Genomic DNA, 21291 nt, shown 5'->3' with positions numbered 1-21291 from the left:
AGTTGTCAAAACTCAGGGACCTTAAAGGTATTTAACCCTAAATAAAATTGAAGTTTAAACTACTTGTATTAGTACCTATTTGTGCAGCAGCCTCCCCTGTATCTTTTAAATTTCAAACACTTCTATTATCTAAACTTGTATATATACACAAGTAATACAATGATATGGTATTACAACTAGTATTTCAAATTCATTATGTAACTCTAATCAAAGTCTCATTTTGCATAAGCAATTCTGCCCTTTTTCTTTTCTCGTGGGAAAATCACAAAAACAATATCATAGCACATTGAAAAATCAAAAAATGCCTTACCAGAACACAAAAAAACATTTCTTTCACCCTATATTTATCGGGGATCCATCTCAGAAGTGGTTACAGTTGCTGAACACCTTTCCTGTTCATCGTTAGATGGATTTGTCTCTATCGAATTTCTTTGAGAGGAAAATGCTATTTGTTTTGGAGTAGGAAGTGATACAGTTTCATTGGTAAGCATAGTGATAACATCAGACATAGTTGGCCTATCCACTGCAAACTCTTGTACGCATAAGAGACCAACATGAATGCATCTCAAAATCTGGATCGCAGAATTGGATTCAACCAGAGTTGAATCCATTAGCTCCGAACTTCTATCTTCCCTCCATAATTTCCAAGCCTGCAACCAACCCACGTCGCACAATTTATCAATTTGATCATTTAGAATCCACGCATGATAGTATCAACAAGTATAAAGCAAAAAGATAAATATGAGATATAGCCTAGCTACTTACATATCCTACTAAGCTCATGGGGCGTTCACAATCATAAACGCCACTATTTTTTTGGCCACTAACAATCTCCAATATTAGAACTCCAAAACTATATACATCTGACTTCTCTGAAAATTTCCCTTCCATGGCATACTCTGGTGACATATAACCACTGCAACCAATAATGTAAAGAAGATTTTAGCTTTTTAGGATAAAGTAGGGACATCACAAGTTTGTGTCTACTTACTATGTTCCAACTATTCTCACGGTATTCGCTTCAGCATCGTTCCGCTCAAAAACCCTGGCCATGCCAAAATCTGATATTTTGGGATTCATGTCATCATCAAGCAAGATGTTACTTGCTTTCAGATCTCTATGAATAATCCTTAGTCTAGAGTATTTATGCAAATAAAGAAGCCCTTGAGCAATGCCTTCAATGATGTTGTAACGTCGCTTCCAATCCAAAAGCTCCCTTTTCTTTGGATCTATAAAAAGTTTGTACAAACAATTAGTACGTCCTTAAGTTACAATTAAAGATTTAAAGTAATGTGAACAAATGAAAGAGATGAAGCACAGCGAACCAAAGAGAAAAAAGTCCAAGCTTTTGTTGGGCATGTATTCATAGATCAACATCTTTTCATCTCTATAAACACAACAACCCAAAAGTCTAACAAGATTCATGTGCTGTAGTTTGATAATTAGTATAAGTTCATTCTTGAACTCCACTAATCCTTGTCCAGAACTTCTAGAAAGTCTCTTCACGGCTATCTCTTGGCCCTCTGGTAATTTTCCCTGAATTATTGATATAAGGAAGAGTTTTAAACTTGTTAACAAAAGCACAATGGAAGCAGTATTGGACATAGCCTTACCTTGTATACAGGACCAAAACCCCCTTGTCCAAGTTTATTTTCAGTAGAAAAGTTGTCTGTGGCAACCACAATGGACGCAAATGTAAATACTTTCAAATCACGACTTTTCTTTCCATCATTGCTAAGCTCATTTGCATCCCCAAATCTGTTTGAAGTCGTCAATTCAAGTAATACAGCTTCTTCCTCGTTGCTTTCTTGCTCCCCTGTTGCACAAAATTTTCAAAGTTAAACCCAATGTTTATCTAGGTTTATAAATTAATTGATCTTATATTTAGTAGCTACAATCTTACGTTGGAGTTTTTTCCTCCTCAAAAGGCATAAGAATCCCAAAATTACAACTAAAGCTGCCACTGTTGCTACTATGATCCATATCCACCATTTCTTTTCTCTGCTAGGCTCTACAACTCAAATGAAGTATTCAATTAGTACTCAAGCTTCGTAAAACAAAAAACACAAAAATCTTACTTAATCACGCCCGGCTGGGGGTTTGTGGGTGAGGGTGCGTACCAGTTTCAATATTTAGAACATGGAATTGTAATTGATCACCAGCTTTATCTTCCACAAATTGACTAGTGTAGAATCGGCATCCAGTATCATTATGGGAAAACGTATCAAAACCAACACAGGAACAATTACTCCAGCATTTAGCCCAACAATCACCAATACTGATGCTTGAATTGTCATCCAAATGAGGTGATGATGGAAGAAAATGACCCCGTCTTTTCACGAACTTATGATTGATATTCCTGCAATTGGGTGCATTTTGCTTTTCACACCCAGGATTATCAGAGGAATAACCAAAACACATCTCAGGTCTCACAAATATAGCTTTTGGGTTAACTGAAAGTGCTCCGTCTGAGCTCAAGACCCACCTCGAAGCATTCCCAGCTGGAAAAGAATAACTGAAGTAACTCTCATTCTCATTAGACACGTAATTGAAATTGTAATGGAGACCATCCAAAGTCATCGTACCAACATTGGCAAAGTCAGAATTGTTCCCAACCCCACTAACCCAATACATATCCCCTCGATGTCTCATCACCAGCTGTCCTGCCCCATTTGCTGTAAGGTTCCATTCAAGAGAAAAGCCTCCGGGGGCAGGGATTTGTTCAGTTAACCATGAAGTAAGCATCCATTTTTTCTGTGTTTTGAAGTTGATGCCTAGTTTCATTCCAGGAAGAAGTGTGTTCGTCGGATGATCAAAGCTTTGCCATAAGATCCTCTTAACAGATCCATCAGAATTCAACTCTTTCACTCTGAAGTTGCCCGAGTTTTCTAGAGTAGCGGTGGAGTTTGGTGTTGCTTCATTAACATTCAACAGAATTGGGCTCCCTCCATCATGCACAATTTTCAATAGGCCATCTGCATCAATTGTGAGATATATCTGACTATTAATTTGTATAGGTGTGTCTCTGTTAGCAATCCATACCTTGGAGTCTTTATCATCAGCGTACCATATTCCTAAGTATCCAGCATCCGGACTTTTTTCAAAGAAGCCTAGAACAGATCTCCCATCAGCTGAAACCAACTGCTGTGGGTAAACAAGCACTTCACCAGGTTTGATGGTGTCATTGGTGTGTACGACCTGAGCCTGCGAAAGTTGTGGCCCAGAATTTCCAAGGCACCAACATGACAAGAAGGAGAGAAATATTGGAGTCAGAAGGGATTTCAGGCTAGCCATTGCCGGGAATAGATTTCAGTTTGTTGCTAATTCGCTGCTGGATAGTGTTTATATGTTGTTGTTTTGCACGCTACGTTAGAGCATTCCTAGCAGCTTCCCTTCCTTTTTCATTCATTTTCCCTAAATGTAGGGAATAAAACTACTTTTTACTTCCCTATCAAAAAACACCCCACAGCAGCTTCCCTTCATTTTTTCCTATATCATTAAAATATTATTTTGTTACTTTTACTTTAATTAAAAGTAAGAAAAGAAAGAGATAAAGTAAGAGAGAGATTATATTTTTAGAATAAACAATTGAATGGGAGGTGAACAGATAATTGTAGGGAAGCTGCTGTGGAATGATTTTTTTGACTTTCTTAAAATTTTTCCTAAAATTTAGGGAACAAATTCCTTGTAGGGAAACTGCTAATAATGTTCTTACGGTCAATCCGATAAAGTCGTCCCACTATTTAGACTGCCAAAATTGAACATTGGGTACGTGCCATAAAAGCCTTTGGCCTTACAGTTACGGAACGATGACTTCTCAAGCTCTTCATTTGTTTGTGTCTCTGTAGAGACTTCTCGGTCAACCTTGTCAATTCATCTTCGTATTGTACTTTTCTCATTCTCTCAATTTTTTTTTTTTAATTATTATTAAATTTGTGTGGTACATATGAAAGACGTACATAAACTCTATAGATTCGATAGTAATTTTTAAAACTAAAAGAATATAAGAACAAGAGACGAAAAATACATAATTTATCATGAAAGATAATCTCAACAACCAAATTACGGAGATAGCTTTTTGATTTCTATCCTAATGATCACTCACGTCTTCTTCCAAAGAGAGATAAGGAGTAGGGGTAAAATCTGTTTCCTAAATAGTTTAACAACAGTCGGATGGTTACCGCCGGTTAATTAGTTATCCGGGTATAGGTAAAGGATCCTCCTTAGTTTAAAAACAAGGAGTAAAATAATCATTTCAATTTTTTTAGAGAATATTGCCCTTTGTTTTATGAGTAATGTTACACACACTCCCACTTGAGGTTGTCAATTTTAACACGACCCGCGAACCCAACACGAGCACGACACGAAATTACAGAGTTAGGGTTTAGGCTAAATGAGTTGGAGGGTTAACCTGTTTACTGACACGATTATAAACGGGTTGACATGTTAACTTGCGGGTTGATCTGCCAACCCGATTAGTAATCAGGTCACCCACCAAGTCGAGGATTGACGGGATCAATTCGTTTACTTATTAATTTTTTTTAAAAAAATTAGAATAGTGAAAGTGTCATAGTCTTTAAAAAATTCTAATTTGTCACGTAAACACAAGAAAACATAAAAGTAAACACAATTTTGCTTTGGAAAATATTTAAAAAATTCGGTTCGTGTCGGGTTAACATGACCTGTTTGTTTAATCGTGTCGTGTCAAGTAACCCGACGAGTTAGTCGTATCGTTTTCGGGTTACGGGTTTTAACTCGATTAATATTCATGTCAAGTTCGGGTTGGCGAGTCAAGCGGGTTGACCCGAACCCGACATGCCAACCCGAATTGCCCACCATGCTCTCATTTCTCAACACTATTATGCAGTTTTTAAAATCACCATTGGATTAAAATCCAATAAAGATCCATATCAAACCCAATGGTGATTTGAAAAGTCACCTAGGGGTGTGGAGAAATATATGTAAAAAGTGGGAGTGTATGTAACATTACTCTTGTTTTATAACTAACTGGCTCTTCTCCATTTCAAATGAAACGTAGAGGATCTTATTCCGTACCGTACCAGTGATGTATAGAATGTTCAATTTTGGTGGGCTAAATAGTGGGACCACCTGACTGGATTGACAAGGGTAGCAGAGAAATCTATGAAGAAACAAACAAAGGAAAAGAAAATGCATTGTACGAACTTTCAACGTAATGCAGCTTGAAAAGGAATTTTCCTCAGAATTATTGAACAATGACTTGTCCAAGTGGAAACAGATTGAAATGGAGACGAGCCGCTTCGTTATAAAATAAGGGGTAAAATAGTCATTTTTATTTTTCGGATAATTTTGTCCATTATTTTATAACTAACTGACTCATCTCCATTTAATTTGAATTGTAGAGGATCCTATTCCTAAGCGGAAACAGATTCTCTCCATTTTATTCGAAATTGGGAGGAGTCGGTTAGTTATAAAATAATGGGTAAAATAGTCATTTTTATTTTTAGATAATTTTGTCCATTATTTTTTAACTAACTGGTTCCTATCCATTTCAAATGAAATTGAGAGGATCCTATTCCTTTTCAAGCTGCATTATGTTGAAAGTTCATGCAAGGCATTTTCTTTTTATTTGTTTGTTTCTCCATAGATTACTCTGCTCCCAGGGGCAGGGCCACTTGAGGCTTTGGGGGAGCCTCAAGATTTTCTCAAAATAAATAAATAAATCGATTAAATTTTCCCCATAATTTTGTACTTTTATTATTAGTATTATTATTTATTTATTTATTTTCGTTTTATCATTTGTTTGTTTCTCTATAGAGACTACATTGCTACCCTTGTCAATACATCTTTTCTGTGTGGCGAAAAAACTTTGGCTTTATTGAACAAGAGAAAGATATGTGACATGCATCTTCGTATTGTACTTTTCTCATTCTCTCATTTTTTTTAATTATTATTAGATTTGTGTAGTTCATTTGAGAGCCGTACATGAACCCTACATATTCAAAAGTAATTTTCAAAAGTGGAAGAATATGAGATGAACAAGAAGAGAAAATATATAATTTCTCATGGAAGATAATCTCAACGACTAAATTGCAGATATAGCTTTCTGATTTCTATCCCAATGATCACTCACGTCTTCTTTCAAAAAGAGATAAGGAGTATGGGTAATAATTCGGTTACGGTTATTGGCTAAAATTGATAACCGTAATCGAGGTAGTCGGTTGGCCAAAATCTCTAACTGACTCTGATAACTGGGTAGCCGATTAACTGGTTATTGAATAACCAGCGATAACCAGTTGGTACTTGGTTTTCCGCACCAGAAACTGAATTTTTTAAAAATTTGGTCTTTTGGTCATATTTTGGGTATTGAGCATACTTTTTGGGCTTAATTTAGAAGTTTCTAAATATTTTTTTTAAAAAAAAAAAATCATCATTTTGGCCCGATATGGGTAATGTTACATACACACACTTAGGGTTGTCAATTTTAATACGACCCGCAAACCCAACACAAGCACGACACGAAATTACAGAGTTAGTTAGGGTTTAGGCTAAACAAGTTGGCGATAAAACCTGTTTACAGACACGATTATAAATGGGTTGGCAGGTCAACTCGTGGGTTGACATACCAACCCGTTTAGTAATCAGGTCAACCGCCAACTCGAGGGTCAACGGGATCAACCCGTTTGCTTATTAAATTCTTTTAAAAAAATTGTAATAGTAAAAGTGTCATAATTCATAATCTTTTAAAAAAATCTGATTTGTCACGTAAACACAAGAAAACATAAAAGTAAACACAATTCTGCTTTGGAAAAATCTTTAAAAATTCAGGACTTGTCCAGTTAACATGAGCCGCTTGTTTAATTGTTTCGTGTTAGGTAACCCGATTGGTTAGTCGTGTCGTGTTCGGGTTACGGGTTTTATTTTATTTTATTTTTCAGTTTTATCATTTGTTTCCGAAGCCTTATCATTTGTTTGTTTCTTCATAGAGACTACTATGATACGCTTGTCAATACATATTTGTTACGTGGCAGAAATTTTGGCTTTATTGAACTAGAGAAAGATATATGATATAAATCTTCGTATTGCACTTTTCTCATTCTTTCGTCTTATTTTTTTTAATTATTATTAGATTTGTGTAGTTCATATGAGAGACGTAAATGAACCCTACAGATTCAATTGTAATTTTTAAAAGTGAAAAAATATGAGAAAAACAAGAGGAGAAAATACATAATTTCTCATGGAAGATAATCTCAACGACCAAATTGCGGAGATAGCTTTCTGATTCTATCCCAATCATTCAATCATTGCATCATTTCTAAGCCCATTTGCATCCTCAAATCTATTTGAAGTCGTCAATTCAAGTCATGTAGCTTCCTCATGTTTTTTTTGTTCTCATGTTGCATAAAATATTCATAGTTAAACCCAATGTTTATCTAGGATTATAAATTAATGGGAAAATTATAGTTTAACCCCCCAAATTATCACCCATTTTGCGGATAGCTCCCAAAACTGTCAACACTCCGACTCCGGCCTACCAAACTACCAAAGCCTTTGAAAAAGGCCCCATTTGACGAAATATCCCCATATTACCCTTGCCACGTGTCATTTTTCAATTAAAAATAATAAAAAACTAAAATTAAAAAATAAAAACTAAAAAAACTTTTTTTTTTAAAAAAAAAAAAAAGTTAGAAAATATGATTTTTTGGGATGGCTGCCGGGGAGGGGGGTGGCCTGCGAGCAAAATGAATTTCGGGGTGGCCCGTAAGCCACCCCTAGGGCTCGGGAGGTGGCGCGGGCCGACCCCCTGCCACTAGGGGTAGTTGCGCGGCCACCCTTAGCCCCAGGGGGTGGCCGCGCGCCACACCTGGAGCCCGAAAGCCACCCCAAATGGATTTTGGGGTGGCCCGTAAGCCACCCCTAGGGCTCGGGAGGTGGTGCGCGGCCACCCCCTGGGGTCGAAGGTGGCGCGCAGCCACCTCTAGGGCTCCAGGGGTGGCTGCCGAGCCACCCCCCTCCCCAAGGATCCCAAAAACCCATATTTTTTTTTAAAAATTTAAAAAAAAAAAAAAAAAAAAATTAAAAAATGAAACGTGACATGGGTAATATGGAGATATTTCGTTAAATGGGGCATTTTTCAAAGGCTTTGGTAGGTCAGAGTTGGAGTGTTGACAGTTTAGGGTGCTATTCGCAAAACGAGTGGTAATTTAGGGAGTTAAACTGTAATTTTCCCTAAATTAATTGATCTTATATTTAGTAGCTACAATCTTACGTTGGAGTTTTTTCCTCTGCAAAAGGCATAAGAATCCCAAAATTACAACTAAAGCTGCCACTGTTGCTACTATGATCCATATCCACCATTTCTTTTCTCTGCTAGGCTCTACAACTCAAATGAAGTATTCAATTAGTACTCAAGCTTCGTAAAACAAAAAACACAAAAATCTTACTGAATCACGCCCGGCTGGGGGTTTGTGGGTGAGGGTGCTTACCAGTTTCAATTAGAACATATAATTGTGCATAATTGCGAGCTTTATCTTCTTCAAATTGACTATTGTAGAACCGACATGCAGTATCATTAATGGGAAACGTATCAAAACCAACACAGGAACAATCGCTCCAGCATTGAGCCCAACAATCACCAATACTGATGCTTGAATTGTCATCCAAATGAGGTGATGGTGGAAGAAAATAACCCCGTCTTTGCTCGAACTTATGATTGATATTCCTGCAATTGGGTGCATTTTGCTCTACACACCCAGGAATATCAGAGGAATAGCCAAAACACATCCCACGTCTCACAAATATAAGTTTTGGGTTATCTGTAAGTTCTCCGTCTGAGCTCAAGACCCACCTCGAAACATTCCTATCTGGAGAAGAATTACTGAAGTAACTCTCATTCTCATTAGACACGTAATTGAGATAGTTATAGAGACCATCCAAAGTCATCATACCAGCATTGGCAAAGTCGGAATTGTTCCCAACCCCACTAACCCAATACATATTTCCTCGATGTCTCATCACCAACTGTCCTGTCCCATTTGCTGTAAGGTTCCATTCAAGAGAAAAGCCTCCGGGGGCAGGGCTTTGTTCAGTTAACCATGAAGTAAGCATCCATTTTTGCTGTGTTTTGAAGTTGATGCCTAGTTTCATACCAGGAAGAAGTGTGTCCGTCGGATGATCAAAGCTTTGCCATAAGATCCTCTTAATAGATCCATCAGAATTCAACTCTTTCACTCTGAAGTTGCCCGAGTTTTCTAGAGTAGCGGTGGAGTTTGGTGTTGCTTCATTATCATTCAACAGAATTGGGCTCCCTCCATCATGCACAATTTTCAATAGGCCGTCTGCGTCAATTGTGAGATTTATGTGACTATTAATTTGTATAGGTGTGTCTCGGTTAGCAATCCATACCTTGGAGTTGGATCCATCATCGGCGCCGTACCATATTCCTAAATATCCAGCATCCGGACTGTTGTTAAAGAAGCCTAGAACAAATCTCCCATCAGCTGAAACCAACTGCTGTGGGTAAACAAGCACTTCACCAGGTTTGATGGTGTCATTGGTGTGTACGATCTGAGCCTGCGAAAGTTGTGGCCCAGAATTTCCAAGGCACCAACATGACAAGACGGAGAGAAATATTGGAGTCAGAAGGGATTTCAGACTAGCCATTGCCGGGAATAGATTTCAGTTTGTAGCTAATTCGCTGCTGGATAGTGTTTATATGTTGCTGTTTTGCACGCTACGTTACAGTCGATCCGGTCAGGTGGTCCCACTATTTAGCCCACCAAAATTAAACATTGGGTACGTCACTGGTACGTGGCATAAAAGCCGTTGGCCTTACAATTATTGAACAATTTCTTCATAGAGACTACTCTGCTACCCTTGTCAATACATCTTTGCTACGTGGCAGAAAAACTTTGTTTAGAAGTGTAGTTAAATGTAAAGAAATACTCAAACGGTATTTATGTAATGTGACAACTGTTTCAAGTCAGAATCGTTTTTGCCTTTGTGTTTTGGGAGTCTTTTTAGTAAGTTTTTCTAATCACTGTAATTTGGCCTTTCGAAATTTTCTGTTTGAATGAAAGAAAGATTTTCTGTTAAAAAAAAAAAACACATAAAAACATTCAAGACTAAACTGACATCATTTATAGCTATGTATTAAAATCACACACTGAAAATGGGGCTGGTGTGGGTAAACAATAAACATGGTATGAATGAGAATGGAGCTGGTGGGAGTAAACCTGGCTTAAACTAGTGTTGATAAACAGAATCAAAAAGCTGCTCAGGCTTGGATTAATTGATCCATTTGCATCTACGCGCACTCGCAGTTACAACGGTTATTATTCGCTAGCTGCATATGAGGTAATAGCATTTTAGACCTTGAAATTGTAATTTCTGCTTCTAGTAAATACAAAAATGCGTTATCTATAGTTGAGCACTATTATTCATATCACATTTGTCATGAAATTTCCATCGCATACATTATTTGGCTTCTTGCATCATATATTTATAATTGATAAATTGAAAAAATATTGAAAATCCGCTATGAACATATGAGGTAACACCAAAATGATGTTGTTCTAGTAAAATTAATTAAATGTATATATTAAATATATTTTTTATAGAAAGTGTATGCAGATACGGTTAATAACTACATCCACATATAAGAATAGGGGATGCAAACGATTATTATATGCATGCATTTTCACCCTTAGACATAAAATTGAACAAATATACAAGGCTACTCTCCATAGGATACTCTTGCTACCCTTGTCTGTCTAACATCAAAATTGAACATTCCGTGCCTTTGGCCTTAATTTTAAGGGTAATGCTACGGAGTAGCATTCTATGCGCACACTATGCGCATTTTCAGTGGTTAACCCAACTCGGGTTAACCACCTTTTATTAAAAAAAAAAAAAAAAAGACGACGCCCACTGCATTACTGTTTTCATTTTCCCTCTTTCACTCTCCCCCCAAATTTTTTTTCCCCCAAATTTTTTTCCCTCCACTTTCTCCCACCACCATTGTTCAGCTCCGGCCACCACGAAGCAGTGCCGACGCCCACCCAACGCCCACCATCTGGTAAATCTCCTTGTTTGTCTTTTAGATCTGTTTTTTTTTTCCTGCTATTTTTCCCCTGTAAGAGCCTCTGGTTTCTTATATTTGTTTTGTTTTTTTATCCTTTTTTCTTTCTGCTATATGTTGCTGTAAGAGCCTCTGATTACTTAGATCTATTTTTCTTTCTGGTTCATTTTTTTTACAGAGAGAATGCTACTCCATAGATCTATTTGTTTTGGAATGCCTTTATTTTTGTTCCTTGCTTCTTGTTAAATTGATATTTTGTAGTATGAAATTAAGAGGACTGGTGCGTTTTGTGATCTACGGTTTTGGATAATTATTATTAATTTTTTGGTACTCTCTAAATCCATTGTGTGGGTTCGGTAGTAGCATTATTTTTTCTTTAGTCAGAAGTAAAAAAATTGAAACCATATTTGTTGGGCTATATTTTGTATTTGTTTTCCATCTACTGAATTTCTAGAATTAGATTTTGTATTTGGTTCATTTTTGTATTCATATTTAAATGAATCAGATGTGTTTATTCTAATTGTGTATCTAATCAGCCATTTTACCTTGGATTTATTGTTTATCATGATTTTTTATTTTTCATTTGGGTTGATTAAAGTATTCTAATTTTGCCTTGGATTTATTGTTTATTATTCAGTCAGTTGCTTTGCATTCCTAATGCTGCTTTTGTTCACCATATTTTGGTTGTGCATAATACACTTTTGTTTCATCTTGTGGTTTTGTTTAGGTTAGCATCTAATTTTAAATTTTTCTTGTAATAACTCTTAGATGGACTTGGAGAATGAGTACGATGATGATAATTTGCTTCCACATATTACGGTTGATGATGATCCGCGTCCCCAAGTTGTTCCTCAAAATGGTTTGTTAGGCTCTTCCTCTCTCATTAGTACAACATTTGTTGAATGTTGTTTTGCTAAATTTTATTATTCACGGTGGCTCAACAATGTTTTTTTTTTTTTTTGTTACAGATGAAAATGAAATTGTAAGTGATGCCGAGTCGGACGACAATGAGGACCAATGTGAGTGGAAGCTCATAGATGATGATGGAAATGTTGAGCGACCTAAGAAAGGTATGACATTTGACTCCATAGAAGAACTCAAATCATATTATAGGCGTTTTGGCAAGCAAATGGGTTTTGGGGTGGTACAAAAGAAAGTTACTAGAGACAAAATCAGTAAGAAAGAAGTACGCATCATCATTGCATGTGCTCGTCAAGGCAAGCTAGCACCCAAGACAAGTAAGCCAAATCCAACAACCAAAACGGATTGTAAGGCCAAGTTGAATGCAAAGTTGGTTGAAACGAAGTGGTATGTGACTAGTGTAATTACTGACCATAATCATGATTTAAGTCCAGGAAAAGCAAGATATTTTAAATGTAATAGGATATTGAATCCTAGTGTGAAAAGAAAGATTATAGTAAATGATATAGCTGGGATTGGACTGAGTCAGAGTTATAACTCTCTTGCTGTTGAAGCTGGGGGGTATGAGAATCTTCCATTTGTAGAAAAAGACTGCCGAAATTTTATTAACAAGGAAAGACATCTTCGGCTTGGCCAAGGAGGTGCTAAAGCACTACGTGACTATTTTACTAAGATGCAAGCAATGAACAATGGTTTCTATGCTGTGATGGATTTGGATGATGAATCTAGGTTGAGAAATGTGTTTTGAGCAGATGCACGAAGTAGGGCATCATATGAAAGTTATGGTGATGTCGTTACATTTGACACGACATACTTGACGAATAAGTATGGAATGCCATTTGCTCCTTTTGTAGGAGTAAACCATCATGGACAGTCAATCCTTTTGGGGGCAGGATTACTATCAAATGAGGATACAAAAAATTTTGTGTGGTTGTTTCAAACATGGTTGGAATGCATGAATGGTCGGGCGCCAAATGCAATAATAACAGATCAAGATAGGGCCATAAAAAATGCAATTGCAAGAGTTTTCCCAGGAACCCGACACAGATATTGTCTATGGCACATCTTGAAAAAAATTCCAGAAAAGTTTAAAGCATATTCACAATATGATGCCATCAAGAGTGCCTTACGAAGATGTGTATATGAATCTCAGACATGTGGTGACTTCGAGGTAGGTTGGCAACGTGTACTTGAGAGATATAATCTTAAGGATAATGATTGGCTGTGTCGTTTATATGATGAGCGGACTTTCTGGGTACCAGCATATCTAAAAGGTGTATTTTGGGCTGGTATGACAACTACACAACGGAGTGAAAGTATGAATGCCTTTTTTGATGGGTATGTGCGTCCTTCAACCACATTGAAGCAATTTGTTGACAAATATGATATTGCTTTACGGAAGAAGGTTGAGAATGAGGCTCTTGCAGATTTCAATTCTTTTAATTCTACACTTTCATGCTTAACCTTCTATTGTTTTGAGAAAAAATTTCAGCAAGTTTACACCATTGCAAAATTCAAAGAAGTCCAGGAAGAGATATTGGGTAGAATTTATTGTACTGTATCCCTATTGACTAAAGAGTGTGCAGTTTGTACCTATCAAGTGATTGAACTGGTACAAGTATCAGTTGAAGATGCATTTGTGAAAAAAGTAATATATGTTGTTTACTTGAATGAAGATGAAGATGAGTTTGAAGTAAAATGCACATGTGGATCCTTTGAATCAAGAGGCATCTTGTGTAGACATGTCATTTCTGTACTGACTGCACATAACATTACATCATTGCCCCCCAGATATTATCTTGACCGTTGGAGGAAGGATGTGGAGCGAAGATATACTTTAGTTAAAAGTAGTTATGACTCGTTGAGTGGCAACCCTGATGTACAAAGATATGACAATTTGTGCAAATGTATGCATAAATTAGCAGAGATCGCCGCAAGAAACGTGGATCATTATAGAAAAGTGCAGAGACATATTAATATGTTAACTTCAGAATTAAGTGGTTTAAGTTGTGAATCCATTGGTGATGATTTAGAGGTAGAAATTGATGGTGATGATTTAGAGGTAGAAACTGATCAGGTGCATACTCCTCTCAAGGTACGAACTAAAGGAAGGTTACCGTATAAAAGGAAGGAATCTGCGGTGGAGAAAGCAATCAACAAGAAGAAGTCACAAGAAAAAAGGAATGAATCGCGTCAAAGGAAGGTTGCTTATTTCTCTTCCCCTAGTGCTTAATTATGCTTATTAAAAAGATTTGTCAATTTGTTAACATTTTTCATGTTTTACTTGCAACACAAAACATTTACTTAACCTTTTTCATTTTTTTATTTTTCATGATATGCAGCGTATACTCAAAGTTCCTTCGCCAATTTCACATAATATTCAGCATAGTGATGTTTTTGAAACTCAGGATAGTACAACTACAAAGGTATTTAAAAAAAAAAAAAAAAAAAAAAAATCATAATGAGATTTAAAAGTTGGCTTGTATTATCTAAAATCTTGCTCACAATTTTGCAGGATATATGGCCACGTGAGCTATTAAAAGGGTAGATGGAACAAGTGGAATAGAAGGAATGAAAGTTACAATATATTTTGTTGTTTTGGAATTTTTTTGTGTTGTTGCAATAGTAGATTTTCAAGGTGTTGCAACTACTTGAACAAGTTTATCCCATGTACTTTGTTGGGATGTTGAATATTGTAATAGGATAGGAAGAATATTATCTATTAAGTTGCCAAATGTTCCAACTTTGGAGTTCTTGTACTTGTATTTTAGGTTTCAATGGCATTTTTGAACATTGTCCATGCAATACAATATAGACAACAATTAAATCTTCCATTTGTTGAATTTCTGAGCTAACTAAAACCATTTGAGTATCTTTTGCTCCTTATAGCATAGAATTGAGGAGAATATCAGTATACAAAAGTGGGAATTTTTTGCCCAAAATGAATGCTTAGCAAATGGAAGTTGGTGAAAATGTTACTGTCACGTTAAATTGACCACATGACAAGCATGGATAAGCATTAGATTCCAAGAATGTGTTCCCCAATCCCTGCAGAGTATAAATAGGAATGCACCAAGTCTTCTTTATCTTCATGTACAGGAAGTGAGACTAAAAGTGAAAAAAAAAATACCAAAAGCCCATAAGCTTGAAATAAGGCAACATTGTATATTGAAATCAAAGCAATTGTACAAAATTGTTCAAACCAACAAAACTAATGAGCAATCTAGCTCAAAACCGAAACAAAAACCAACAACCAACTGGACAAAACCAGCAAACAACCAAACTAATCAACAACAACTAAATCTATCAGTTACACCAAAAATATCAAGCTATCAGCATTACTCTAAAATGTGGAAACTGGTAGCAACTAAACCAATCAAAAAAATTGTTTGTCCCAACTATATCTCTTGGCTTCTTGATCTTGTTTAAATCACATCATTGGAGAACTTGCACGTTGCCAGTGAAGAACTTGAGCAAAAATTGATAGAAACACCATTGATACCACTGAGTTGCTGGAGCAAAAATTGTCCAATCCCTATCTGCAGCATATGATAACAACCTATCAGAAAGGGATAAAAATTCAAGAGTACAGAAAACAAAAATTAATCAAAAATTTCAATGGGTATGCTAAAGGGTGCTATAGATCTTATGGGTATCCAAAAAAAAAAAGGCCGATTGAATACACAACCAAAATCAAGCACCAAAACCAACAAATCTAAGCAAAACCCAGATCAGTGAACCCAAAAAAAAAAAAAACAAAACCAGCCACAAACAGAGGCTACACCCCAGAGCCGGCAGAAGGAAGGCGGATTTCGCCAATACCGGCGGCGCGTGAAAACACGCACCGGCCCGGTACCACCCAGGCGAAGAGACACCCCCGGAAGCCCCCTCCCCACCGTGCAAGACCAGAAAATGGCGAAACGTGGCCGTCACGCGCGCCGAACGGCAGAAACCCCTCTGGCGCGTGCAGGCCACGCTCCGAGCTCCGGCAACCGGCGTGACCTGTGCGACCGGCAGCAGGAGCGGACAGCGACGGACATTCCGGCCAAAAGGCGCGTGTCAAGCGGAAAGCACCGAGCAAGCGTAGATCTGGCATCAAACATCTGCAAAAAAACAATAATAAACCGGCCAAACCAACACTCCTCCGACGACACAAATCCAGCCACTCTCCCAACCATACCAGACGCGTAGAACCAACTGCCTGAGCCAAAGAAAAAACAAAAACAACTCACCATAGCCCAAAGACTAGATGAAACATCAACTCATCATAGCTCACAAGCTAGATGAAATAACCACCTCCACCGGAACAAGAAACCGAGGGGAACAAAAACAGGAAGCTTCCCTCTCCAACAAGACACAACCGCACAACCAGAAAAGAGAATCGGGAGCTTCTCTCAAATGGAGAAGCCACCGACAACAAGCGTCCGAATAATTACAGCAAAAGCAAATGCGCATAGTTGTTTCTTTCTTTAGTTTATTTTTTACTTTTTTATTTTTTTAATAAAAGGTGGTTAACCCGAGTTGGGTTAACCACTGAAAATGCGCATAGTGTGCGCATAGAATGCTACTCCGTAGCATTACCCTAATTTTAAACATGAACATGAATCTACCGGCATGGACAATGACGTTCCAACTGCAATATTAATAGGCCGGTTGAAAAATTTATTAGTTTTCAATGGAAGACAAATTTGGGATGCGTGGCGTTTGTGCCAAGGTACGTCTTTGTTCAGCTAAGGCCAAAAAGTCTTCCATTATATTTGGAAAGTTTTCAGCCAATGGCAACACAAAATAAAATTTGATGGGGCCCTTAGAAAGCACCAAGAAAGCTGGCCGGTGGTTCATGAAAGCTAGCTTATTTGGCAATTAGACAATGTCCAGTTTTTCAACCAAAAAGAAATTTCTCATATTGGAAAGCCATTGCCAGATAATTTTCTTCTCTAGCCAGAACATTAATAATTTAGCATGCTTAGGTGAAATTTATTTTTCAAATACTGTTTTTTAGAATTTAGACTTTACTTAGATTTTATCCAACTTTTTTTTTTTTAATTTTGTCTCAGGTTTTCTATTATGGTCTGTTTGGGTGTTAAATTCAAATATTATTCAAATTTATTGCACGAATTACGAGGTTTGACTTTGTAAGATAAAATTTGAAATTTTTTGAAAAAGTTGAATAAAATATGATTTATTTTTGAAAAAAGTAGAATATTATTCGAAACATAATTTTAAAAAAACAAATTTTTTCAATATTCGTAATTTTTCAAAAAATCGCACACTCAAACAAGCATAATTTTGGCAACAATTATAATAGTGCTAATAATTAATAAAATAATAACAATAATTAAGTCCAAGTCCCAGTAAAATACTTTATTATAAGCTTAATAATAACAATTGGATCCTATCCCACAATTCAAAGGCATACGCTTCCAATTCCATAAAAGTAGTACCGAGAAATAAAAATTACTCATGCATGTTGATCAAAAAAGGTAGATAAAAATCATCGTTTGTACTAAAGTAATTAAGCTGGTTTGAGTCAAACAGGGTTTTAGAAAAATCTAAGGGTTTTGAAGTTATTATGTAATTAGTATACAAATCGTCTTCTCTCTCTTGAATATTAATTAATTGAACTTGCATGGTAAAAACATTGCACGTTGGATTGAATTTTTGAAAACGTTTTCATGTTTGCTTTACGAGAATGTTTTCCTAATGTAGCAGGAAATCATGACAGGCAGCTACACCTGCATGAGAATTGTGTGTAATAAACGAGTTAAGGCCATTCCAGTCAATGGAAGGCTACAAAGAGGGCTATTTTACTGTGAATTCCTAACTCCTGTGATATCAGTGCATTGCTTGACAGCAATAGTCAACAGAAAGAAAAGTAAATATGTCAATCCAACAATCAGAATGAGGCCAAATTTTTCATAAAACTGGACCTAGTGAACAAATCTGTCACATTTGATTACTTATAATGTCAAACTGCACCAAAAATAATCCAACGGTCCTGGAGGATAACTTGCATTTCAGCCTCTTTTTTTTTGTGTGGCAATAACCAATCCCAAAAGCTTCTATTAAAAAGGCAATCTGGACTTTATTTGGTGGAGACAAAAAATGATATCTGTTTACTTCAATCAGCTTTCTATACTCATGTAGTTTGGGATTAAGGCCAATTCAACATGATCATGCCTGAACAACCCCCCACCCCCTCCCAAACAAAAAGAAAAATAAAATCAATCAAAGAAGTTGATTACCTGGTGTTAGAGAATAAACCATTGCCACAAGTCACCAAGGAGTAGCAAGCCCACACCAGCACGCCAGCAGCAAGCATCCTCTGTAGCACAGCAAGCCCACGCCATCCTCTGCAGCACAGCCCACGCCATTCCTCAAATCTTCCACCCATACCTTCTTGTATTTCTCATTTAAGTTTTTCATTTTGTCCTTTGGTTCTTAATCTTTCTTAAGTCTATATATTAGTGTGTTTGTAATCAGAACAAGTTAACGTAATGAGCAAGATGTAGTCTTTACTTACTTTGTGGTTCTCTTCTTCTTCCTCTTCTTTCTCTGTTTCTGTCTTCCACTTTAATTTTCTAATACCTGGAATAAAGGGTTACTAAGTCGGATGTTCCTGAATTTTTCCTCATCAGGATTTTTGGCGACACTTCCAACATAGATCAAAAGAGTTTTGAAGGCCCTCCTAACTCTGGTGCCATCATCCTAGACCAGGAAAAAGGAAAAGAGAAGAGAGAAGGGGGGGAGGGATCAGGCTACGCAGAAAGTAACATTTAAAATACAACAGTTAATGATAGAGCATGTGACACTCTTAGCCAGTGAAAAAGGAGTACATTTGGGACCTTATTGTCAATGGCGAAACCTTCTAATATGCATCTAATACAATGAAATCCATCATAAGCTTCCTAGAAATGACCTCTATATTAATTAGGCTGTAAATGGTGCAGTTACCTTCACCTTAGTTTAACAACAACATATAATAGAGATCGAGCTAAGAAACCATTCTTTCTAGCATAACTACAACAGATTCCTAGCTTCTAAACTTCAGCTCTACAACCCAATCAAACCTGCTCAGGAAAAAAGCATCTGTATGAGAAAAAATTTCAACAATGTGATCATGCTGTAATTATATATTAAGATAAGGTTTGAAGATATTTAAAAAAAAAAAAAAAACCTGAAAATTACTTGGCAATACATGCTCTATTTAAAATTATTTGACAATCTGAACCGCGAGAAGACTCCTTGACAATGACTAAAGGAGGCAGAAGACTCCTTCCTAGCGAGACAAGTGCAAGATTCAAGAAGGGGTGGACGGACCGGATGATGTGAGCAGAGGAGAGTGCCCTGCACCTGCAGGGAAGACTGTTTCTCGTTGGTGGCATGCATGGGGAGATTAGGTAAAATTTGGCTTTACAAATGATCTTAAAGAATTTTATAAATTGTGATTAAATACATCAGCAAAAAAAATCAAAACAAACCCAGTTCCTCACGGTAATTATCCATGTGTAAACATAATTCAATAACTGATGGAGAAGAATCAAGGGGCAGGACAAGGCTTGCAAATCAAAAGTATTTACTTAACTAAATAGAACAAGTATAAAAGATAGTACTGGTTCCTTACATATTAAATCTAGCAACTGAATCTCAATCGATATTCAAAACTAATTGCATGGCTGTCAGACTCTCTCAACACCGCCTGTACTGCTTCTTGGGTCTCTTGGTCATAACCTTCTCGGGCTTAGGGATGTCTTGGAAATCTAGCAACTGAATCTTCCTTTTGGAATTCTGAGCTTGTTGGTACCTCTGATGTAGCTTCCTTTGGGTGGCTTTAAAAGTTTCAACTCTAATAGCTCCTCATCCATGTCAGGTTTTTTCAAACAGATCTTATCTGCAGCCTTTGGTACAGCTGAATTGCCATTAGTAAACCCTATTTGTTGCACTGCCGTCTTTCGGATATTCATCTGTTCCTTCTTATTTTGGCGTGGTACTGTAGGCATGTTGATCTTGATCACACGTCACTCTTTTTTCCCATAACTACCACTCATGCCACTGGAAGCCATCGCTGCCAATTTCTTCAGATATTCACCATTGTTACCATTCAACTCCATCCCGTCGTTTGGTGTTGGCAACTTGACCCTCGTATCATGACAAGGTTTCTTTTCAGCACAAATATTCATGTCGGTAGAAGATGTTGGAACCAGCTTCTTGTCTGATCTGTCCTTGGTAACAACACTTTGAGCTGGAGCCAGTTTTTGTGGGCGAGAAGAAAAGGGGTTCTTCAAGCAACTGTTCATAGGCCCATTTCCCATGCTAATGCCACTGGAAGTACTCGTGGGCACCAATTTCTCATCTTTGTTGTGGGCTGTAGTAGGCAATTTGATCTTGAAAACAAATGGGGATTTCTTTTCAACACCATTCATGCCGCTTGAAGGCGTTGGGACTGGCTTCTGATCATCCGCTCTGTCCTTTGATGACTTTGCAAGGCTTTTTTCCTTTGTTGAGGGCTGGAGGCAATTTTATGTCCAAGTGGTCTGTTTTCACCTGTCATTAAAAATAGCACGGCTTGTTTTCAGGATCAAATTGCCTCCAGCCCTCAACAAAGGAAAAAAGCCTTGCAAAGTCATCAAACCACATGGACATAAAATTGCCTAACTTAAGATAAATTAAATAATCGTCTCTCACCTTTTGATGACAGGTGAAAACAGATGTTTGAGATTCTTAATGTAATTAACTCATTTTTCAAAATGCTCCTGAACTTAATTAACAATTAATGAAACACTAAGACTTCTATTAATTGTTGCATAACTACAAATAGACAATTGCTGATATTGGCTCTTCCGTAGATGAGTTTCAGATCTATGGGTAGTCAAGAAACAGTTCTCAAACCTCAAAAAAAGTTTCTTGGTTCTCTATTTTCTGAGAATCCCTTCCCCATTTTTGCTTGTAGCACATAAATCGGTTTGCAAGACAAAAATAACAATCTATGAGGTCTGCACTTGCAAATCCAAACTTTCATTTAATTGAAGTGGAAAGTTCAATCCATTATTATTATCATTTTTCCTTTTATAAGTAAAAGCTTACTTTAATCGAAATCAGAAGTTCAATCCATTTATTACTGTAATGTAAAATCAAGGCAAAACTTCACTTCCTCCCCTTGATCTTTCATCACTTTTGCAATCATATTCTTACACTTTAAAAAATATCAATTTGAGATTACTATATTTCAGAAGTTTGCATTGTCAACACACGACTGTACTATTCTTTTTCTTTTCATTTATCGAAAAACAGGGGTATTTCGGAGATCTCAC

At 36.9% G+C, this 21291-nt stretch overlaps 4 protein-coding genes across 5 annotated transcripts; 2 read left to right on the top strand and 2 right to left on the bottom strand.

Moving 5' to 3' along the window:
- Positions 1-213: 213 nt before the first annotated feature.
- LOC133857418 (G-type lectin S-receptor-like serine/threonine-protein kinase At1g67520) lies at positions 214-9692 on the bottom strand. 2 transcript variants are annotated; one of them, XM_062292682.1, is made up of 7 exons: positions 8466-9692; positions 8249-8362; positions 1614-1816; positions 1326-1536; positions 992-1229; positions 766-916; positions 214-650 (listed from the first exon to the last, which is right to left on the bottom strand). In XM_062292682.1, the coding sequence occupies exons 1-7, from the start codon at positions 9640-9642 to the stop codon at positions 345-347; spliced, it is 2400 nt and encodes a 799-aa protein (XP_062148666.1). In that variant the 5' UTR covers positions 9643-9692; the 3' UTR covers positions 214-344. The 2 variants fall into 2 exon arrangements, with proteins under 2 accessions (XP_062148666.1, XP_062148665.1); XM_062292681.1 differs by lacking the exons at positions 8249-8362; positions 8466-9692 and adding exons at positions 1904-2011; positions 2121-3338.
- Positions 9693-10939: 1247 nt separating this feature from the next.
- LOC133856598 (protein FAR1-RELATED SEQUENCE 6-like) lies at positions 10940-12741 on the top strand. Its single transcript, XM_062291659.1, has 3 exons — positions 10940-11056; positions 11828-11918; positions 12028-12741. The coding sequence occupies exons 2-3, from the start codon at positions 11828-11830 to the stop codon at positions 12726-12728; spliced, it is 792 nt and encodes a 263-aa protein (XP_062147643.1). The 5' UTR covers positions 10940-11056; the 3' UTR covers positions 12729-12741.
- A 71-nt stretch (positions 12742-12812) lies between these two features.
- Positions 12813-14528, top strand: LOC133856812 (protein FAR1-RELATED SEQUENCE 5-like). Its single transcript, XM_062291855.1, has 3 exons — positions 12813-14183; positions 14323-14406; positions 14496-14528. Exons 1-3 carry the CDS (start codon positions 12813-12815, stop codon positions 14526-14528), a joined length of 1488 nt encoding a protein of 495 aa, XP_062147839.1.
- Positions 14529-15125: 597 nt separating this feature from the next.
- On the bottom strand, positions 15126-16474 carry LOC133857296 (uncharacterized). The gene is made up of 2 exons (XM_062292505.1): positions 15765-16474; positions 15126-15519 (listed from the first exon to the last, which is right to left on the bottom strand). The coding sequence occupies exons 1-2, from the start codon at positions 16074-16076 to the stop codon at positions 15406-15408; spliced, it is 426 nt and encodes a 141-aa protein (XP_062148489.1). The 5' UTR covers positions 16077-16474; the 3' UTR covers positions 15126-15405.
- Between the last annotated feature and the right edge of the window lie 4817 nt (positions 16475-21291).

The sequence above is a fragment of the Alnus glutinosa genome, chromosome 14 (genome assembly GCF_958979055.1).
Source record: "Alnus glutinosa chromosome 14, dhAlnGlut1.1, whole genome shotgun sequence".
Lineage (NCBI taxonomy): Eukaryota > Viridiplantae > Streptophyta > Magnoliopsida > Fagales > Betulaceae > Alnus > Alnus glutinosa.
Note: the sequence above shows the minus strand (reverse complement) of the source record. Positions and strands in the feature narration are given on the sequence as shown.